The sequence below is a fragment of the Mytilus californianus genome, unplaced genomic scaffold (assembly GCF_021869535.1).
Source record: "Mytilus californianus isolate M0D057914Y unplaced genomic scaffold, xbMytCali1.0.p SCAF_15, whole genome shotgun sequence".
Taxonomy (NCBI): domain Eukaryota; kingdom Metazoa; phylum Mollusca; class Bivalvia; order Mytilida; family Mytilidae; genus Mytilus; species Mytilus californianus.
Window position 1 is genome coordinate 8,275,592 of NW_026262637.1, and position 19,960 is coordinate 8,295,551.

Consider the following 19,960-nt stretch of genomic DNA (forward strand, 5'->3'; position numbering starts at 1 on the left):
ACTGCACAATTAGAAATTACGATTCATGGCTGTTACACTGCTTTTAACCAAACTTGTTTGTTTTATTGAATTTCAAACATTATCAATATTCAAATTTAGAAGATGTTTATAATTTTCAATTCAAGGTTTCATTTAGCTGGTAGGTACAGCATTTCCATCTTTTGATTTGGAAAATATGGCTTGTAACATCAGACTTTAAGTTTTTGCCATTCAACTTCTATTCCGTGTTCGTGTTTGGGTTTGCGAATGCATTCTTTTTTTCATTATCTGTGTACCATAAATTAGGCGAAGATACCACAGGCACATTCAAACTCATTCAAACTCTTTTGTCGAAAATTAACTGACAACGCCATGGCTAAAAAAGGAAAAAATACCAATAGACAAACAACAGTACACAAAACACTACATAGAAAACTACATACTGAGTTAACGAATAGAAAATAGACGAAAGGAGAAACAACAGTCACAAGACAGAATCCATAAGAATATAAACTAAGCAATAAATATCACACAAAAACAACTGGGGATAAATGCAAGTGAGGCAGACATACCTTCTGAAGGGTTCCTGTACAAAGAATGGCATATTTCTGTTCATATAAATGTATTGATATTGGATTTGTAAATTTCTTTGATATAAATCATTGATCGATAAATGTTATATAATCTGAATACATGACAAAACATCCTATCGAAGGTCGGTGGTTTTCTCCGGGCACTCCGGCTTCCTACATCAATAAAAACCGGCCGCCACGAAATAGGTTAAAAGCGATACTTAAAAGTGGCGTTAAAACACAAAAATCAAAAATCAAATTACATGACATAACAAGAACTTATTTGATGGTAAAAACATTTTTTTTTAAATATATGATAGAAAACATAACATCATAGTCCTCTACTTCCAAAGAAAAACATCACTAGAGGTGTCATCAGAAATTTTACTGTTCATTGAATTAAAAGAATTAATGGTTTCTGTATAATTGACTTTGACACTTTGCTCCTCCTGGTGTACAAAATGTAACTTTCGGCTTATCATAAAGATTGATTTGTACTTGTTCGGAAGATATATAGTTCTAAGGTACTTTGACGTAAAATACGTGAACACAATACTACTCCCTATATCTCCTCTACTTCGGGTTGTCTTTTCTGGTTTCATTAACAATAGCATAAGTTTGACTTGAGACTTTTATTTCCACATTGTTCATGTAGCTCTTTGTTGTATTACTTTTGTCAACAACTGCATACACACATCCGTTTTCTGATAAAGCAGCAATATTAACCTTCTTATCTCCGTTTGTTTGTTGAGCATTTTTCGTAACAAACAGTATATCTAATTTTGAATTATGAATATGTTCTTGGTCCTCAACTGTCCTACAACCCTCTTCCTTTTTAATACGTTTATGCCTGGATAAATCTCCGTCTACGGTAGAGTAGTTGGCATCGAAATGGTTATCTTTTTCGGACGATACGTAGAGCATGTTGTACTTCAATCCGTCGTATTCTTCTTCATCAACGACAGTCTGTTTTGTGGTGGCTGAGCATTTTGCTTTTGATTCCTCTTTACTTGAATACAGACGCTTCCTCCTGCAATTTTTCGACAATTTGCTAAATTGTTTATTATCAAAACCGATCATTTGATTGTAAAACTTTACACATATCATTGTAAACACATTGTATAGTTAGTAAGTATAAATGTTATAGAAGAATAACTTTTTTCCGTTTGATAACATAGATATGAATTGCATTAGATCTTGATAATTATTGTAACAATAAGTGGACGGGATGTATCATTTAAAAAAAAATATACATTTGTATTTTCGAAAAAAAAAACTTTTTTACACAGATTATACACATAATATTATCTACTTGTGTAACCAAAGGAGAAATAGGAACTTTTTATTCAAAAAAAAAAAATTAGGAATATGTTTTACCGTAATAATAACGAATATCAGTCTTTTGATTCCGCTGAATATCATTTAGTAACAAGAAAAATATATGTAATTGTCTGTGTTCCACTGTTTAAAATTTGTAAGCAAAGTCGCACATTTAAAATCAAAATTTTCTTTATGAATGCTCTTAAACTGTTGCATAGATTTTATGTCATCACTAGTGAAAATTACAACTTTGTATTTTGATATGATGCAAAGTGATAACATATGGGTTACAATTTTGTAACACAACCGTAAATCCGAAATGTTATGTACATGGTCTGTGATATAAAACAGAATGAACGATTGCATCGATACGTAGGCTAATCTTACTGAAAGGTGTTACTGCATTTCAAGAAAGAAACAGTGAGATCATGTCAAATTCACTTTATCATTTTTAGTTTCACAGTAAGATTTCGAACGTTTTAAGGGGAATAATCACATGATATGATACCTGAAATGAAACGATTAAATCGGCATATGCAATACTGTTTACGTTGACCAGTTATTTCAATACCTTTTTAATGCAATTGGCCTATACAGAATACTTATTCATTTGACAGTTCAATATAGAATACGTCACTTCATCCAGTGTCTTTTAGATTTTAATAAATTTTGCATTTTGGCGCGTATCATAATTTATGTTTTTCTAAACTTTTTTTACTTAAAATGACATGAAAATATTCACATTTTCTTCCATATTGAGTTTTTGAAACCGAAAAATTCAAGTCTATCCATGTTAAATTTTCGGTAAGCATCGCTTTTTCATTACTTCCAATGGATCGGAAATTGCAAGAACGCACACTTAAATACTTAAGAAATTTAAAAAAAAAAATAACATTTTATAAATTGTGTTGTTAGAACAGAATTCTTACTATACGTCATCAGAAACGTTCAATCTTTAACATTTGAAAAGCAGGAGTGTAGACATATTTAGAACCGGCGGAAGCTCTATAACTGAGAAGGGCTTTAAGTGAATAGCCAAATTAATCAGATGTAAACTTTGCCGCCTTAGTAAAGTTAAACCTAAACCTTTGTTTCTACCCATGTACTTCTTAATTACAATATACAATAATTTAAGGTCGCATTTCTCTAGTACTTAGACGGAATATTAGAATTATCCTCATCTGAATTTGAAAAAAAAGATACTATATCTTGTATGTTTTGCTATTTATGATTTGAGCGTCACTGATGAGTCTTTTTTTGACAGAACATGCGTCTGGCGTACACAATTTTAAATCATGATGTCTATGATGAGTTTATCAGTTAAATTTACATTTTATCGATCCTGACTATCTAAGAAATTATGGAATGATTTGTATTCATATATTGACTTATTGTTACTAAAGTTAATAGATTGTGAACGTTGCACACTCTTTGACAATGAATGTTTGAAAAACAACTTATAATAACCAAGCATTTTTAAAAACGTTTTACTTCATCGTTTGGCATGTTATCAATTTATTTCGTTATGCAGACATCATTCCCATATTCCCGTACAATTAACGTAAACTTCCAAATTAAAGAGATTTCCTATGATACATGGTAAATTCAAAACAAAATTAAACATTAAGTAACTGCCGTTAAAACGAATACCTTTTACACAGTAGTATCACCATCACCAGTACTAAAATGAAGACAATAATCCCAGCGACTGCTCCAATGGATATATACATTGTATTTTTATCTATCAAAAACAAATACAAAAAAAATTAGAAAACACAATTATGTTCAATGATAACAATGATTATTTGCGATGGAAGCAAAATGGTATGACCGAAGTCCTTAGAATAAAAAAAAAACATCTAGTGCGGTTGCGTTGAACTTCTCTATCCCATCGATCTTTTCATTTCGGATATACAATATGCACATCTTCGTCTACTGTATATGACTTACATCTATATTTTGACATGAGGATCGCTTGAGTTCTAAAGCCAAACACAAAATAGATGATTTCAACTTTTAAATTGCGAACTTAAAATTTCTTTAAAGCTAAATTCAGGTGGCGACTGCATATTGACTATATATTTTAAAGTTACAACAGTATTTCAACGTTTAATAGTGAGAGGTTAAACTAGCTATATACAACCAAAGCTTAGTCAGGAATATAAAACTTGTTTTCTAGACGTTCCACTGGTTGATATAGTCAAGTGTTTGATTTTATTAGGTTTTGTTAAATTTCCACTATCTTAATTCATCTCGGTTATTTCTTTTTATATGTGGTCTCTAGACTTGCCTTTCATATCTATATTGAACCAAGGATTCCTACTGTTAATTTAAAGACGTTTGTTTAAACATGTAACTAGCATAGTAGTGATTTGGTTGACCGTTTTGGAATTTAAGTGTCACTGATGACCACATGTATGTTTCAATTATCGTTTCCATAATATTGTCCTCTTTTCTTAGATGTCGACATACCATATGTGATGTATCACAGCATTTACATAAGCCATGAGAAACACGACGGCTGCCACATACATATACATATCTGATAATCTTTCAGAGGCACTTGTTTTTGATTAGTTCTAACTGCTCAATCTTTAGATTTCTGTGTAGTATTTTGTAAACCGTTGTTCGTGATACGATTTGTTTTTCATTTTAGAAGTTTTGAAGTCATTCTGAATTAAGAATTCAAAGTAATATTTCTCTTGTATTTTTTGTCCCTTTCGGTTTTCATCGACACTTTTGCTTTTTCGTTTGATGGTTTGACTATTCATTTTATTAATTTTAAATGTGGCACGCTAACGATAATACAATAACTCAATGATGATGTTTTTAAAGATTTGATTATTTCTGTTCAATTATCTAAAATACAACCTCTCAGTGCTCATTTTTTAAATATTTGCAATTTGAATTATTCATAATTTTTTTTGTCCGCCATTTCATGAATCTAATTTATTTAAACATACCATTATCGTTATCATAAAAGAAAAAAGAAATTTTAAACAGATATATTGTAGTTTAAATCTTAAGGGCTCCAGGGTATAAAAGCAATTTTTTCTCAAATATAGGATTTCGCTATTTTTTCTATAAATGAACTTTATCATATACTTAATAGAAAAATAGAATAAAAAAATGGGGTCACCGTTCACTTAAGCTCACAATCTGCCTTTGAAAGAAGCATTTTTGTAAAGGTACTTTTTTTCTGTTGAACTAATAGGAGAAATAGAAGCAATAAAGAAATAAAAAAAGAACTAAATTACAGAAATCGCTTAAATTTTACAATTGTTTAGTTTAAGTACAGCTTATTTGAAAAAAATAATAAAACATATAGGTCACCGATGAGTTAAAAAAGATATTTCAATTTTAATGCAACAAAATGACATTTTTGCACCAAAGGGAGATAATTTGGAGCTTTTTCAATGATATAAACATTTAAAAAGTCATCTGGGGCCAAAACGAATTGATTTGTTTGGTTGATTTTTGTACCATATCATGAAGTAACAACAATAGTGTTATAAATAAAATTTGTAATGAAAAAAAATGTTTAAATTTTTGCTTAAATGTTTGTACCTTCGAGCCTCCTCAAGTACTTAATGTTCATTTCGTTTCATGACTCGGGTATAAATACGTTACACTAGCTCTATCAGACATTGATGATAGTGGACAAAACACAATTAACAACAATACAAGGTATGTAAGTTATGTTTTTTACCTATCGAATCAGTCTTTTTATTCAGCGATCCATTAAAGTTAGATGTAGTTGGCTGTAATGTAGTTGTTATTGACTGATCTTGATTACTGCAAATCAATTTCAATTCTTTGTCATCATCCTGACCTCCATAATTGTGTGCTGTAAAAAGAAAAGAAATTCACATGATCTCAGTGAACATTGTGAAAGCGTGAGTTATCAATTATTCACATGGATATGATGAACGTGATTCGGATATAAAAGTACCACCAACTCTCAATTTAGTCTAGTAAACTGTCAAAGAGATTACTTCAACTTTATTACTTGGAATCATTGTAAGCAAAAAACCTCTAACAGGAATTCATTGCTTATGTAAATAAATAAGGCAAACTAAACATATGCGCAGATGCATGTTCAAAGATGTAATATCACCAAATCCTTATACGTTGCATCCTTTTGCATACGAAAAGAGTCGAAAAAATTATCCATTGAAATAATCCAACATTTCAGTGCAGTGAAAAAATTCTGGGTCATAAACACATATCTTTGGAGTTTGGAAACACCATTCTTTAATATTTGGTGTTTCTATAAAATATTATGAAAACTTTAGATTACATGGTTCCTGAAGCTTGTAAACAGGGAAGAAAGGGGTGGAATTTTGATCGGTTAACTTTCAACGATGGTTATTAGCTTACATGCAATGCAAGTTAGATGATATTTTGTCTTTGTACTGTCAGGATGAAACTTCACTCATGTCAAGTATTTCTTTTATTTGAAATAAAGACACATTATGTACAATTTTTCGAAAAGTGCAAATTTAACAAAGACTAATAGGGGAAAAACAATGATGGCGTCACACCTTAATCAATATATTACTTAAAAATTTAATTTAAAAATCAGAAACTAGTTTCTGATTAACATTGACCATTATTAATATAGTTCATTTTTACAAAATGACAGAAAATCTTTCATTCTGTTATATTTGGAGTTATTTCTATGAAAATTGTGGTGTATATTTTTTTCTTTATATAATAATGTCGATATTTTGTATTCGAACGCTTCTGGTGAGTCTTAAGTCGACAAAACGCTGCTAGTGAACGTTTTGTCCCGGACGGTATCCCCAGACCAGTAGTTAGCAATGCTTTGTTGATAAGAGATATCATTGAAATGTTAATTTTCTGTATTCACAGCTGTTTATGTAATGTTGCGTAATACGACACACTATTGAACTAGCAGTATTTGGTGTCAATTTTCGGAATTTGTGGTTTTTAATGCTCGTGAACTTTGTGTTTGACTAATCAATTTTCTTTGTTTGTATTCGAGTACCACTGATGAGTATAGTGTAGTCGAATAGTCCTTCTAACGCTCAAAATTAAAAGCAAGTTATCTTTGCAGAAGTTTTTTTTTAATTACTTATACATCATTTTCATCAATATGTTTATTTTGAGAGTTTTCTTAAGTTGCGATGTTACACGATTGTCCCTTGTAAATGAGAGGGTTGGGCGATAACAAACACATTTAACAGAAGTAACGTACCCTCCCCTCAATCGTAAAGCGTTTATGTACCTCCGTTAAGACGTTACGGTCGTGCATGTCAACACTATAGCACCAGCACTAGTAACTGTTTTTACTACTTAAACGATCATTTTAAACAGAACAACTCTGAAATGCCTGAATCAACCACAAGGAAGAATCTCAAGATCTTTTACAGGTGTTCAGAACATAAGCTATCGCAAGCGATTAAGTACCAAACAGTACTGTTTCAGATAAATAAGAAAAAACGACTAACGATAAATCCAGAACTGTTAAGTTCTTATCAGTACTAGTCAGTCCATCGATTGAATCGTTGCCCAGTACCTTTAACTGAATCAAAATAATAATACAATTCCCTTTGATTAGCAGAGGAATCGAAAAAAAGAGCAAAAAAAATTAATAACAATAAATAAACAAATTATTGTAAAGAGACATAATCGGCAACTGGAATGTATATAGATACACGTTTTTGTTAGTATTAGTTTTATTTTTATGAACTGGTAAAAATAACATGATTTTAAAATATTTAAATGGAAATAGCATGGATTTGTATAGTAAGATTCTTACCATACAAATCCTTCGAAATAGAAATAACCATATGAAATTCTGGTAATTATTCTTTAATGGTTACGCAAATATTATATATTGATAACTGTAAACTTAAATTACAGATGTAAATTGATTTCCTGAGTAGGTTAGAATAAAGCAAAATCACGATGGCTTTAAAACAATATCCACGCTATGATTTCGCGCTATTTTCCCTTTGATAGTTACTAGCTGTATCCGATTAAATTAACTTATGTATATTTTTTGGAGGCATTTTGACTGTTACGGTTGGTATATATCTTCTTTTGTTCTTCGACATCTACATTTAAAACAAAATAATCTAAACGAGCAGCTGATAATTTTCTAGCATTAATGGTTTATAACTAATCCTTAGCATCAAAATAATACTGGAAAGCAGCGGGGTGGGGCAGTGGGGGGGGGGGGGGGGGGGGGGGGGCTTCAGCCATTGTAAAAAGGGAGTCCCAACCCATGATAAAGGCGGGTTTGAAACCATATATCCCCATTCCCCGTTCCAACCCTCGGAACACCACATCCCACCACTGAACCATTGTCCCTGACAAGCATGACAAGTGAGGTTGGACCTTTACTAATATATAAGTGTTATAATTCTAGATCGGATGGATAGAATTTAACATTGTTTTATATGGAAAAGGTAAAGCATTTGCTTAAAGGGGCACTAGATACGAGATATGAAAAAAAATAGAATATGACTTTGTTTGGTTCAATCATTAATACATTTGAAATGATGAAATATTAATTCGTTTTTAGCAACCAATTTGGTTCAATTTTGTCAAAAAATGCAAAAACACATTGCCGATGAATTAATCACTTGCAAGTGAATTCTTTGACCTCATTGAATACGTATTCATGTGACCTTCAATTTAACCCAATAGCTCAAAATTGGTTACGCATGTATAAATCGTGGTCAGCCATTAAAAGGAAAAGAATGTCAACATTGAAAAGTGAAACAAAGGTGAACCATTTCATTAACTGATTCGATCCACAAAATATTCATTCCTATAAAGGTGAAAACGATAATTAACATTTTATTTAACCTATAACATGAAATTTAAAAGACCTATAAAAATCCATTTACACGGGGTCGCTATCTATTTATACTTATGTTTATGTTTATATCGTGTTATATGACAATCGGCAGCCTCCGGTGATCATTTCAAAAGTTAATTAGAAAGCGTCTAGACTAAAATACATATGAAATTCTGATATATATTATCGAATACATGCAGTGTTAACTATTTATTTCAGACTTATTGTAATTTAAATATACGTTTCAGTATGTTATAAATCAACTATGAGAATTTAAGTCAAATCGGTGAACATGAATTTGACTGCTATTGCCCCTTTAAATGTTTTTTTCAACATTTTATTTATACAATCAGAGTCAAAGCTTTATTTGTATACACCAATCTCAAGTTTTTTTAGGAAGGAGGTACAGAACAGCTACCCCGCACAATCGGTTCCTACTGTTTCATATTAACATGAGCAGTGTGACGTATGAAATTTACTGGAAAGTGCACCAACTCGAAAGACGTCTATTTTGATGTAAAAGAAATCACTTGGTTAAGTAAAAAGTGGCCCAATTGTCCCTTTCGGTTTCAAAATTTCTCATTAAAAGATATATTTTTTCTATACAACTTAACTGAATGCAAAGATGAACTTTGGTAGGAAAGTTCTCTTTCTGACAGGTACATGTCTTGAACTGCAAAAACGGAAAATAGGCAATAATAAGTTTTCAATACTTGTTTATATTTTTTTAAATTTGATATGGAAAACAACAAACAATGATACACAGAAAAAAGAAAAGGCTGTATAGTTTTTTGACGATTTAAGCATCACACCCAATTCTTCATATGTTTTTGAAATTTATGAACATTCAGTGAAGTTGTACTCTATAGCAATCTGTTGCTTAGTTGTCAAATGACCAGTCTGGAAGATAGTCTCTTTGGAGATCATACATGTTTTTTTGTACCACATCTCTTTATTGTCTTGAAATAGTGCACCTCAGATAAGTTATAATTAATTATAAATTAATCTCAAAGCTCAAGCTTTTGCAATTATCAAAGTTTTGTTAAAAAGTGGCATATCTACAGAACGGTAAATGAATCGCTGTTTTAATTTTATCTCTGTCGGTGTGATGTTTTTCCCATCATTGTGTATGTATTTCATAAAATTTGGACGAGGAAAACTTCAGTAAGAGTTTAGAGTCGAAAATGGGACGGACAGAAGGACGTTAAAGTGTTACACTTAATCTACTCATTTCCTATTGCGGTGACATATAAACTTATATAAATAAAGGAACATGTAAATGTTTTGACGTCTTTTTGGCATATTATTCAAATGCTTTATATTTGAGTATAAATATATATATTTTCGTTTTGGCTTGCATTATATTTGCCTTCGGGTTTATATGTTCCGTTCATCCTATTTCGACTCTTCAAAATTCAAGAGTCTACCCTAAATTGAGGTATATTATAAGGCCTGTCAAATACCGTTTCGATTCCTAACATCACTGAAGAGACATTAATTGTCGAAATCCGGATAAAGTGTACTAATTTTTGCACCTTTTGTTTGCGGTAAACCATCTTTTCCGCAAGTTAATTGTTTTCTGTTTGGTATTAAATTAATAATTAAGATCCATTTTGCTACATCTTGTGATCCGTTTATTTTGGCAATCGTCAATGGCAGTCAGCAGGGTTTACGAACATCCGATATTCGACCTGCTAGTCAAATGCGTTTTGTTAATATATACTTTTTCACTTTTTTGGTCTTTTGGAAAATGTTGATTGAGCTGTATTTAGACCCCTCTACCGAGAAATTTATTTCCTTGCACACGTATAAAAATTGCAGTTTTTATCCATCGCAATCATAGGTTTGACCGTTTTCAATTTGGACTTGTATATACATGTATGTATACAACTTTAAAAGGGTACAACATCACCAAAAAATAAAAAAAATCATGAACAAATTTTAGATATTTCGGATAACTAATATCCTTCATCAGTAAGATGTAAAATGAATCTTATCTTGGCATGTGGTAGTCAAACTGAAATAATAATCTTGATCGCTATACAAATTATCAATAGTCAATACGCTAGTAATTTTTTTCAATATTGTTGTTTGGGAGGAGGAATAAATTCCTTAAAACTGTGAGAGTCCAGTACGGAAGCCTGAGTTACTGGAAAAAAATGATGGTAGGGAAAATGAGTGACTCATTCTGTTTTTTATTTGTGCCTTCTGGGGAAACTCTCCTTCTCTTTCTTATCTAAAACCTTTCCCGAGCAAGTATTCCGACCCTTGACCAACCCTCGATGTTGTCTATGACAGTAATAGTAAGGTTTTTGAGATCAGCTTGAGTGTGCCCAGGTGATCTCAAATGACGACTTACTGGGAGGTCGGGCTTGCAGGTGTAGTCACTTTCATGCGCTTGTTGAATGCCTGTTTTGTCTCGCCAACATACTGCATATCACATCGACACTGAAAAAGGTATACAACATTCTGGTTTTTGCAAGTTATATTGCAAAATATAGTGCACACAGACCCAGTGGAGTGGCAAGTAAATGTTTGAGTAATCAGTATTTGTTGGCAAGTCAGACATCGTCTATTGCCACGCGACTTGCACCATCCTGCAGTTGAACAGCTTTTAGTAGAAAAGACATCAGCTCTCACAAATAAGTCTTTCAGATTTGCTGGTCTTCCAAAAGCTAAGACAGGAGGTTTGGGAAAGATATTATATAATTTTGGGTGCTTGGCAATAATTTATTATTCCCTAAATGAAATTTTTACAGCAAAATGGATTCAAAAGCTTAAAAATATTAAGAAAATAAGAAAGTGGAATTTATTTGTATGTCCCTGTTATTAGGTGAAAGGGGTATTAAGTGGTGGGCTCATTGGGCCAGGTGAGCCAAAAAAACTAAAGGATTTAAAGACTTAAAGGTTTGGCACAACTTTTTGGAATTTTGGGTCCTCAATGCTCTTCAACTTTGTACTTGTTTGGCTTTATAACTATTTTTATCTGAGCGTCACTGGTGAGTCTTATGTAGACGAAACGCGCGTCTGGCGTATTAAATTATAAGCCTGTTACCTTTGATAACTATTAATGAGCTAAAAATTACCATAGTTTATTTGATAATGTCAGATCAAACTTACATGTTTTGCAGCCTTTGCTTTAATAAACATTTATATCTTAAATGTTATGAATGATTTCTAAAATCGAATTGTTTCAAAAAGAGTGAAAGATACCAAAGAGGCAGTCAAACTCATGAGTTGAAAACAAACTGACAACACCATGGCAGATTTTGAAAAACGTCCAAAAGACAAACAAATTATAAGTTACAAACACAACATAGAAAACTAACGACCGAGCAACACTCAGCCCATTAACTACCAGTGTTGATCGGAGGTACTCCAGACGGGATACAGATTCTGCCCACATGTTGCATAATCAACTATGAGGATGTCCATTTTGTTTTTAACTTATTTGATTTTACCTTTAGGGTGATGTTTTACTTGCGTTTCAAACTGACCTCTAGAAATATGTATGCAGTATCCTCTGGTAAAATTACCATCAGCCACTTTGGATACAAATTCAAGTCTTTTATTATCGCTAGTTAAAGTAAGCGAACGTAAATTGTGTCCACTGTTACATCCAATAGGAATCTCCTTAACACGTTGAGTATTTTGGTTTGGATAAATACGAAATAAATCGATTATCATTCCACAAAGTTGCTCCTTTGGTGCAGAAGCAGTTAAATCATTATAAGGTTTGACATATATTATAGTATTGGAATTCATATTCTCTACACTAACGTAGCAGGAACAATGATTCTTGTTTTCCATTAACGAAAGTACAACGCTGTCGACATTTGTATTGCCGTCATCTATATTTTCAACTGCAGATCCTGTTTCACACATTTTAACCACTGAAATGAAAAATTATAAGCTATGAAAGCAGACTGTTACTGTTCAGTTATTATTCCATTTATTTAAAAGATACGAATCTCAATTTCTTAAGGGGAAATAATTGTGCTGAGAAGGTACTCATTTCAGTATTATTGGCGCAGGCTATACAGCAATTATATTTTAGAATTCAACGACAATAAAAATCACAAGATATCTATAGGGTAACGTACATTCTTAAACATTAGACATGTGTATGTACAGAAATTCAGACGTATATTTGTCCCTGGTATTACATAATTGAGTTAAATTTAGCAGACACTTTATTACCTGAGACAACCACTGACGTGGTTCTTCACTTTGGATAGGGCATATATATGTCGCAGTGGTTCATATCTCAACCCTTTCAGTTTATTCTCAATAAGCATGGTAAGTAGATTAAAAAATCTTACCTATACGAACATATAATTAAATAAACACTTTGATTTTGCCATCTGATTACGAACTTGCCGTTTTGAATTTCCCTCGAAGTTCAGTATTTTTTTTATTTTACGTTTTATCACTTAAAATAAACAATAGTAGTACCGTATCAAAGGATTCTCACAGTTACTTAATGTACTGTAAACCTTCTAATTTTCGTAAGCAATTTATTTTTTTGCGACTCTAGAGAGTATAAAAATAACGCGAATGTAAATCGGCGCGAATAAGTAAAACTTCAGTCTGTACTTGTATAAATACACCAAGACAATAAGACAATCGCGAAAGTCGTCTGAAAAGGAATGAACGCAAAAACAAAGTATCCGCGAGTTATATGCTGTTTTTTAGTAAGCTCAAATTAATTATTTTTACATAATAAAAAGAAGAGTACAGGACGACACGATCTTATGCAGTACCCAGAACACTTTCTGCAGGATTTCATTGCAGAAAAACAAAACAAAGGAAGAAAAAAAATATTTGTATTTCTTAAATTGGCAAAGTGGTAAATTTCCAACACGATACCAAACGCGGCGAATTTTATCAACGCCGGTATTAAAGATCAACATGATATCTATAAGCTTCATCTTTAAGTCCATTAAACCAAAGAGAAGGATGTGATAGCTAGTGTTTTTTTGTTTGTTTTTTTTTAAGTTGTTAGCTTTATAAATAATATAACCGTATAAAACTGAATGCGACATGTAACTTGTTATCTTTCTCTTTTTCTACATTATTTAAAACGAGTGAATGAAATTAAACCAACACAATCTAATAATATGTCCTGTTAATGTCAGCAACGTTGAACCACTGTTTACACGTAAGCTGATTTATTGGCTGGTGATATTTGTAATTAAGGCTCATATCCATCATAATTAATACGCCATGTTAGGACTCGCTAAACCGACGAAAAGTTTATGCTAATTACATTTATGGATAAATGTGTACTCGGGTGATATTCGAGTTGGTCATTAGATTATAAACGCCAAAACAATTTAATAGGGATTAGGTGCTGTATTGATAAATGCTATTATCATACCTGATCCTTTGACTTTAAATATCTTTGAACGCTTTCTTACCTCTAGTTCTTGGTAGTATATCTGTCCCAGGACAAGGATCAGGTACAATACTTTCTGAAACTATGAAATAATCATTAAATGTCGTAATAAGCAATTATGTTTTCCTAACATCAGAGAAATATGATAAAAAAAAGCCAAAACAAATCCTTTTTTAAAAGATTACAGACGACATTTAATACAAATATATATGTGCGTACGTTATACATGAATAACATTGATATTTAAATGCTACGAAATAAGTGAAGCATACAATAAAAAATTGTTGCAGATGCTTTTAGGAAAAATGTTATTCCACGCTTTATGCAATATATTAAAGCTTTTACACCCAATTTTAGATTTAAGATGTATCTCTCATTTACTTAGTATATTGAGCATGTTTATTTAAAGATTATAACGTATTTCCTCCAATCAGTTAATGATACGTAGATACCAGGGTATTCATCGACACAGCAGAATAGGTACTATATAACAAGTTCTTAGGAAGATGAAGGAACTTTGTTTTTTTTCTTATGCAACATATAAGAAAGGTTAAAATTGAATCCTGTATATAATTAGGTGAATGCTTATTACGGTCATTTAAAGAGCCAACACAACTTTTTATGACTGTGTAGTGTCGAAAATGTTAATTAACTTAAAATGGTGTGTAAAACAAAAAACCATAATATACCTAAGAGGGTATCTGCGATTCGAATCTTAACATCTGACGCCTTGACACCAGACAATAAGAGGTAGCAGTTTATGTAGCCATACACTACATACACAAGGGTGTTTTTTCGCATTTAGCCGCAGTGGTTTTTTTTTCAAATTTGAAAAAGATATTGGGTGCACGTTGATATCTCAAAAATAATATTTAATCCTGTCGCATTACGGTGCCTGTCCCAAGGCAGGAACCTCTAGCCTGTGTTAATCTTGTGTGTGTGTTTTTTTTTTTATTATTTATGTTAATTTGTATGTTTCGGGGTTTAGCAACATTTTCGCTGAGCTAGTACACATTATTATTTAGGGCTAGCTGAGGACAGACAGACAGACAGTCCAATACAATTCATTGTTTGATAGCTGAGGAATAATTTGGTATCCAAATGGCTTAAATTTGAATATCAAGATTGTTTTTTGTATGATTTATAGACTGTTTTCTGTATGCATGTCCGTATTGTCATCTCCTTCACTACAAAAGTCAAAAAGTCTGAAAAGACCAGTTTTTGTCTGAATATGCATGAATTTTTATTCGACATTCTAAATTTGTCTGAATAATTTTTTTAAATTCTTGACATAGTATGAATTTGTCTAATAAGGTTCTTGATTTTTCTTGACAAGTGTCTTGACAGTATGAACATTGTCTTAAAATTTCTCGACACTTTCTGTATCATCTGATAAGAGTCTGGATTAGTCTCGACCAATTCTTGACTGTCTTAAATTTTTCTCGATCTGTCTTGACATATTCTTGACATTCTTAATAATGTCTGAATATGTCTCGACATATTCTTGACAGTCTTAAATATGTCTTGACACTATCTCAACAGTATAAATTTCGCCTGAAATGTGAACAGACTTATTCTGCACTGTTTATGACATTCTATTGCTGTTATATGGCTAAACTAAACTTTGAAGAATTAAGGATTAACTTGGTATAGTAAGATACCCTTTTGGTGCAACTAAGTTGGAATGCCCTGAACAATCCCCATGTAGTTTAATTTTGATTTATTTTTATTAAACATTTAAGTAATTGTTTTCACTTGGAATATAAGTCGAAGGTATTGACAAACAGCATTTAGATTTTTGCCGTTCGCAAAACTGCCAGTCAAATTTGCTTTTCTTAAATAGGTGTCTTGTGTCTCTTTTGGACCCCACAATTCATCTTTTGGGTTTTTGTGGCTAAAAAAAGAGGGGGGAGGGGCTTTCGTTTAGGTCAAAGAATTTGTTCCTATTTTGATTCAAAAACCTTATTCATTTTTTGGAACAACCTAAAAACATTTTTTATTCAAATTTGAGTGTTGAATTTTATAATTTTTTATCAAAAATAAATATTTGTGATAACTCCTTCCTGAAAAGAAAAAAATGTTAAGATCTATATTATGCATGTCTGTTTGAGAACCATTTCATTATACCGATGATTTCTTTTCATTTTTTTTATTATTCCTGGAGTAGATAATAATTTTCTTTTAATCTTTGGGAATTATTCAATTTGTTTTTATGTTAAAATAATTAACTTCATAATTTTGATGAAGAAAATCCATTTCAATTCAATTTTTTTTCATCAAAATGATGATTTTCATTTTCATCTATCAACAAACTTTTTAAATTGTAGTGGCATGGTCGGTCAACTGATAAGTTGTATGGCTGATTACAGGTAAAGCAATAACTTCTATTTGACAGTTGCGTGTACTCTGGGGTGTGGAATACCTTAACTTTATGGGGAACATCCTGTCCATGTGTAATAGTTAATATATTCCAACAGATGACATTACACACATTTTTCTTCTGTTAAATGAATGATTTGTATATCATCATAATTTGCTATTTATATAAACCACATTTTGGTATAATAATTATTTACCATATCAACATTGAATATTATGAATGTAGAATGAAATATGTCTACAATATGATTGGTTTGAATCATTTAATTTATAAGATTTAGGAATCAAAATTTGTAATTATTTAAAAACCCACATTGAAATTGTTTTATATCAACACACCCACATTTGAATTATTTTATACTTTAGATTTCATAGCCATATTTGCATTTGTAAAAATATTTATATACCCAAATTTTCAATTATTTTAAATGCCCAACTTTTATTTTTGTTGTAAAGAAGTGTAACTTGAAACAACAGTATATCATATAAAGAGAAATAAAGATTAAAGTTATATCATAAATATTGGTCATGATTTGTAAAACTCAGAACTGTCAAGTAAATTTAAGACACGATTCAAAATGTTCAGAATATGTCAAGCCATACTGAGAAAAAATAAGAATGTCGAGAATATGTCGAGAAATTTCAAGACAGTATTCAAATGTCAAGAATTTGTCAAGAAATTTTAAGACCATATTCAGAATGTCGAGAATATGTCGAGTAAATTTCATACAAATTTAATATAAATGAGAATTTGTCAAGAAAAATTAAGACACAAGTCATACTTTTGGAGAATGTCGAGTAAAAGTTCATGCAAATTAAGACAAAAACTGGTCTTTTCAGACTTTTAGACTTTTGTAGTGCTTGTCGGTCATAGTCCAGAAATTATTGTAATGTTTACATTCACTCTATTTCAAGGTTGGGCATGTGGTTAACAATGAACATTAAGTTTTGTATATAGTACAAACAATAACAAATACAAGTATATCGATTTCGTGTACCAATGCACTCGGAGAATCTACATGAGGAGATATATCTGAAAAAATATCACGCATGACATATATTTTGAAAGAAATGTTAATCGTTTACAATCACTTCCGTATTGTCAACATTTGCTTACTTTAACTTTAATACTATATATATATGTATCAAATACATAACAGGTCTTAAAATACAGAAATATGTCATACCTTTTACAGTCAGCAGAATCAAGTATATCACAAAACGATTATTATGTTTACTTTTCATTTTACTGTTGAGGTAAATAAAAAAAGTACTGAACAGCACTAATATTTTAAATGAAAGTGGTATATTTAACCACTTAATGCATGGATAATTTTTCTGTCAGAAATAAAACTAATATATTTTTTGTCGCTAGTAAATATAGTCAAGTTGAAAATGACAGCGGGGGAGATTATTTTGATTGATATCCCATATACCGGTAGACGAAACACTAAGTTTAAGGATTGGAGTGCTTCAGTTATTTCGAATTTGTGTCTTTGTTATATATTTTCAGGCTCAACCTTGTGCCATCGTATTTTAGGTAGACTTACAACAGCAAAAGTTACTCATCTCCGTTGGTTATAAGCTGTTCATTAATAAGAAGGAGAAGTTTGTTGTTTTCCTGTCTGGCATACGGGAGAGAGCAAATTGAATTTGATATTCTATGAGTGGGACGGGGTGCTCATGGAATATTCAATGATATGCTTATTGTGTCTTGCTTATTTAATTTTTTTCACCGTTTGGACTATTTTCATTGCTTATATCTTAATTAAGGTAAGGTTCAGTGTTTACAAGATCACATTAGATATCAACAATAGTGATTGCTTCCTATAGTGAAATGACATCATATGAACATCGATATTCATAAAGCTTACCGTTTCCTGAAGTACCTTAAGTGTGTTTAGTGTGCCAGTTTCATTTTTGCTTAGAAGGAATTATGTTTTTAAAAGTCCTTACAAATTAATCCATTTAATTTCACACCAGCGAAACTTTGACCGTCATAGACAAATGTTTAACTCACGTATCACCGCCATATGCATGCACATTGTGGCTGATCGAGATACGTGGGATTGTCTTTGTTCTTCTGTATTTAAACAAAAAAAGTTATCAGCAATATAGTTTCAACAAAAAAAAAGAGATTTTAGTCATGAATATAATTTAGTCTAACATGTTGGTGTATCCTTTGTTGAAGATGCACATACATCTAGGTGAACAACACACTCTCTTTATATCATCTAGTTTATATTTTTAAACATTTTGAGATATTAACAAAATTAAGTAATAGATTTATTATTGTTAATATTAACGTCAATTTGCAAATACAAAATCGAAGAAATATAGTGACTGGCAAAACTATTCAGGCATCTCCACCTTAAAATAAAACTTCATCGAATGCCACCTACTTTTAAAAAAAACTTAAATTCGATTTTCAAATATTTAATTTTTGTGTAGTTGTAAAAAGACGAAAGATTTTCTGTCTGTTAGTCTGTCTGTCGGTCTGTCTGCCACAGGGTTAAACAATATTTTTGAGATTTCAACGTGCACTTCATACCTTTAGCAAATGAGGACTAATAAAAACACACTGAAAAACCCACGGGCAAAACACAAATCAAAAGAAGTCAGAGACTGGTGTAAGAATAAGTAACAGAAGAATATACACAAATGTCAATTATGATAAACATAAACGAACAAAGGACCAGTAGCAGTAACTGACATGCAAGCCCCAGGGTTGGAGTACTATTATCGCGAATTTTGTTTTATTGGTTGTACTTGTAGATGTATTTCTCGAACAATGAAAACTGGGTATATTCAGTCGAATAATATAATACTTTTACTTAGTAACATAGCATATAAAAAGTATTCGTTCTCAAATAGGATTTTTTTCTCCCTTAGGATTTTTTTTTCCATTACGTTTTGCTTTTATTCCTTAGGGTTTTTTTTATCCCACAGGATAATTTGTCTGTAATAAAATCCGTTAGGGTTTTTACTAATCCTATCAGATAGTTTTTCATCCCACATAATTATTGTTTCGGGACTATTGGAAAAAACATATCCTGTAGGAAATGCTTTTATTTCTCCTAAGGGATTTTGTTCACATCTAAGGGAGAAAACATATGTAGGATATTTTTATTCTCTTAAGGTATTATAAATCCCATAGGATTTGAATATTATGTATGATACTAAAAGTATTCTAATAATTATGACTTTATCCGATAAGATTTCTCAAAATCCTGTAGGACTTTTTAGAATTGGGTGGGAGAAAATAATATCCTACCGGATTTTGTCACTGCTTTCACTCGTTTTGTCGAACCAGGCCAGCTACACCACAAATATGTGTGTATCGTTTTACCTTTTCCTAAAGGTACATTATTGCCAAATTTGACGATTCTACCGTTAAAAAGGTGTGGTTCCAATTTGCCCTCATGAGAAGTACAAATAAATCCAAGAAAGTGTTTAATAAACATTCCTTTTCAGACGTCT

General features: G+C 31.5%; 1 protein-coding gene across 1 annotated transcript; it reads right to left on the reverse strand.

Annotated features, from left to right (window-relative positions):
• Positions 1-679: 679 nt before the first annotated feature.
• Positions 680-17,765, reverse strand: LOC127725324 (uncharacterized). Its single transcript, XM_052232254.1, has 6 exons — positions 17,668-17,765; positions 14,124-14,183; positions 12,201-12,596; positions 5,581-5,718; positions 3,522-3,612; positions 680-1,581 (listed from the first exon to the last, which is right to left on the reverse strand). Exons 1-6 carry the CDS (start codon positions 17,723-17,725, stop codon positions 1,125-1,127), a joined length of 1,200 nt encoding a protein of 399 aa, XP_052088214.1. The 5' UTR covers positions 17,726-17,765; the 3' UTR covers positions 680-1,124.
• Positions 17,766-19,960: the final 2,195 nt, after the last annotated feature.

Bases quoted from the DNA above. Each gene is read 5' to 3' on its own strand.
- LOC127725324 (XM_052232254.1), bottom strand. From the start codon at position 17,725: ATGAAAAGTAAACATAATAATCGTTTTGTGATATACTTGATTCTGCTG. The intron at 14,184-17,667 runs GTATGACATATT...ATTATTTCATAG, and splicing joins GATTCTGCTGACTGTAAAAG to TTTCAGAAAGTATTGTACCT. The intron at 1,582-3,521 runs GTATTCGTTTTA...GAAAAATTGCAG, and splicing joins GTGATACTACTGTGTAAAAG to GAGGAAGCGTCTGTATTCAA.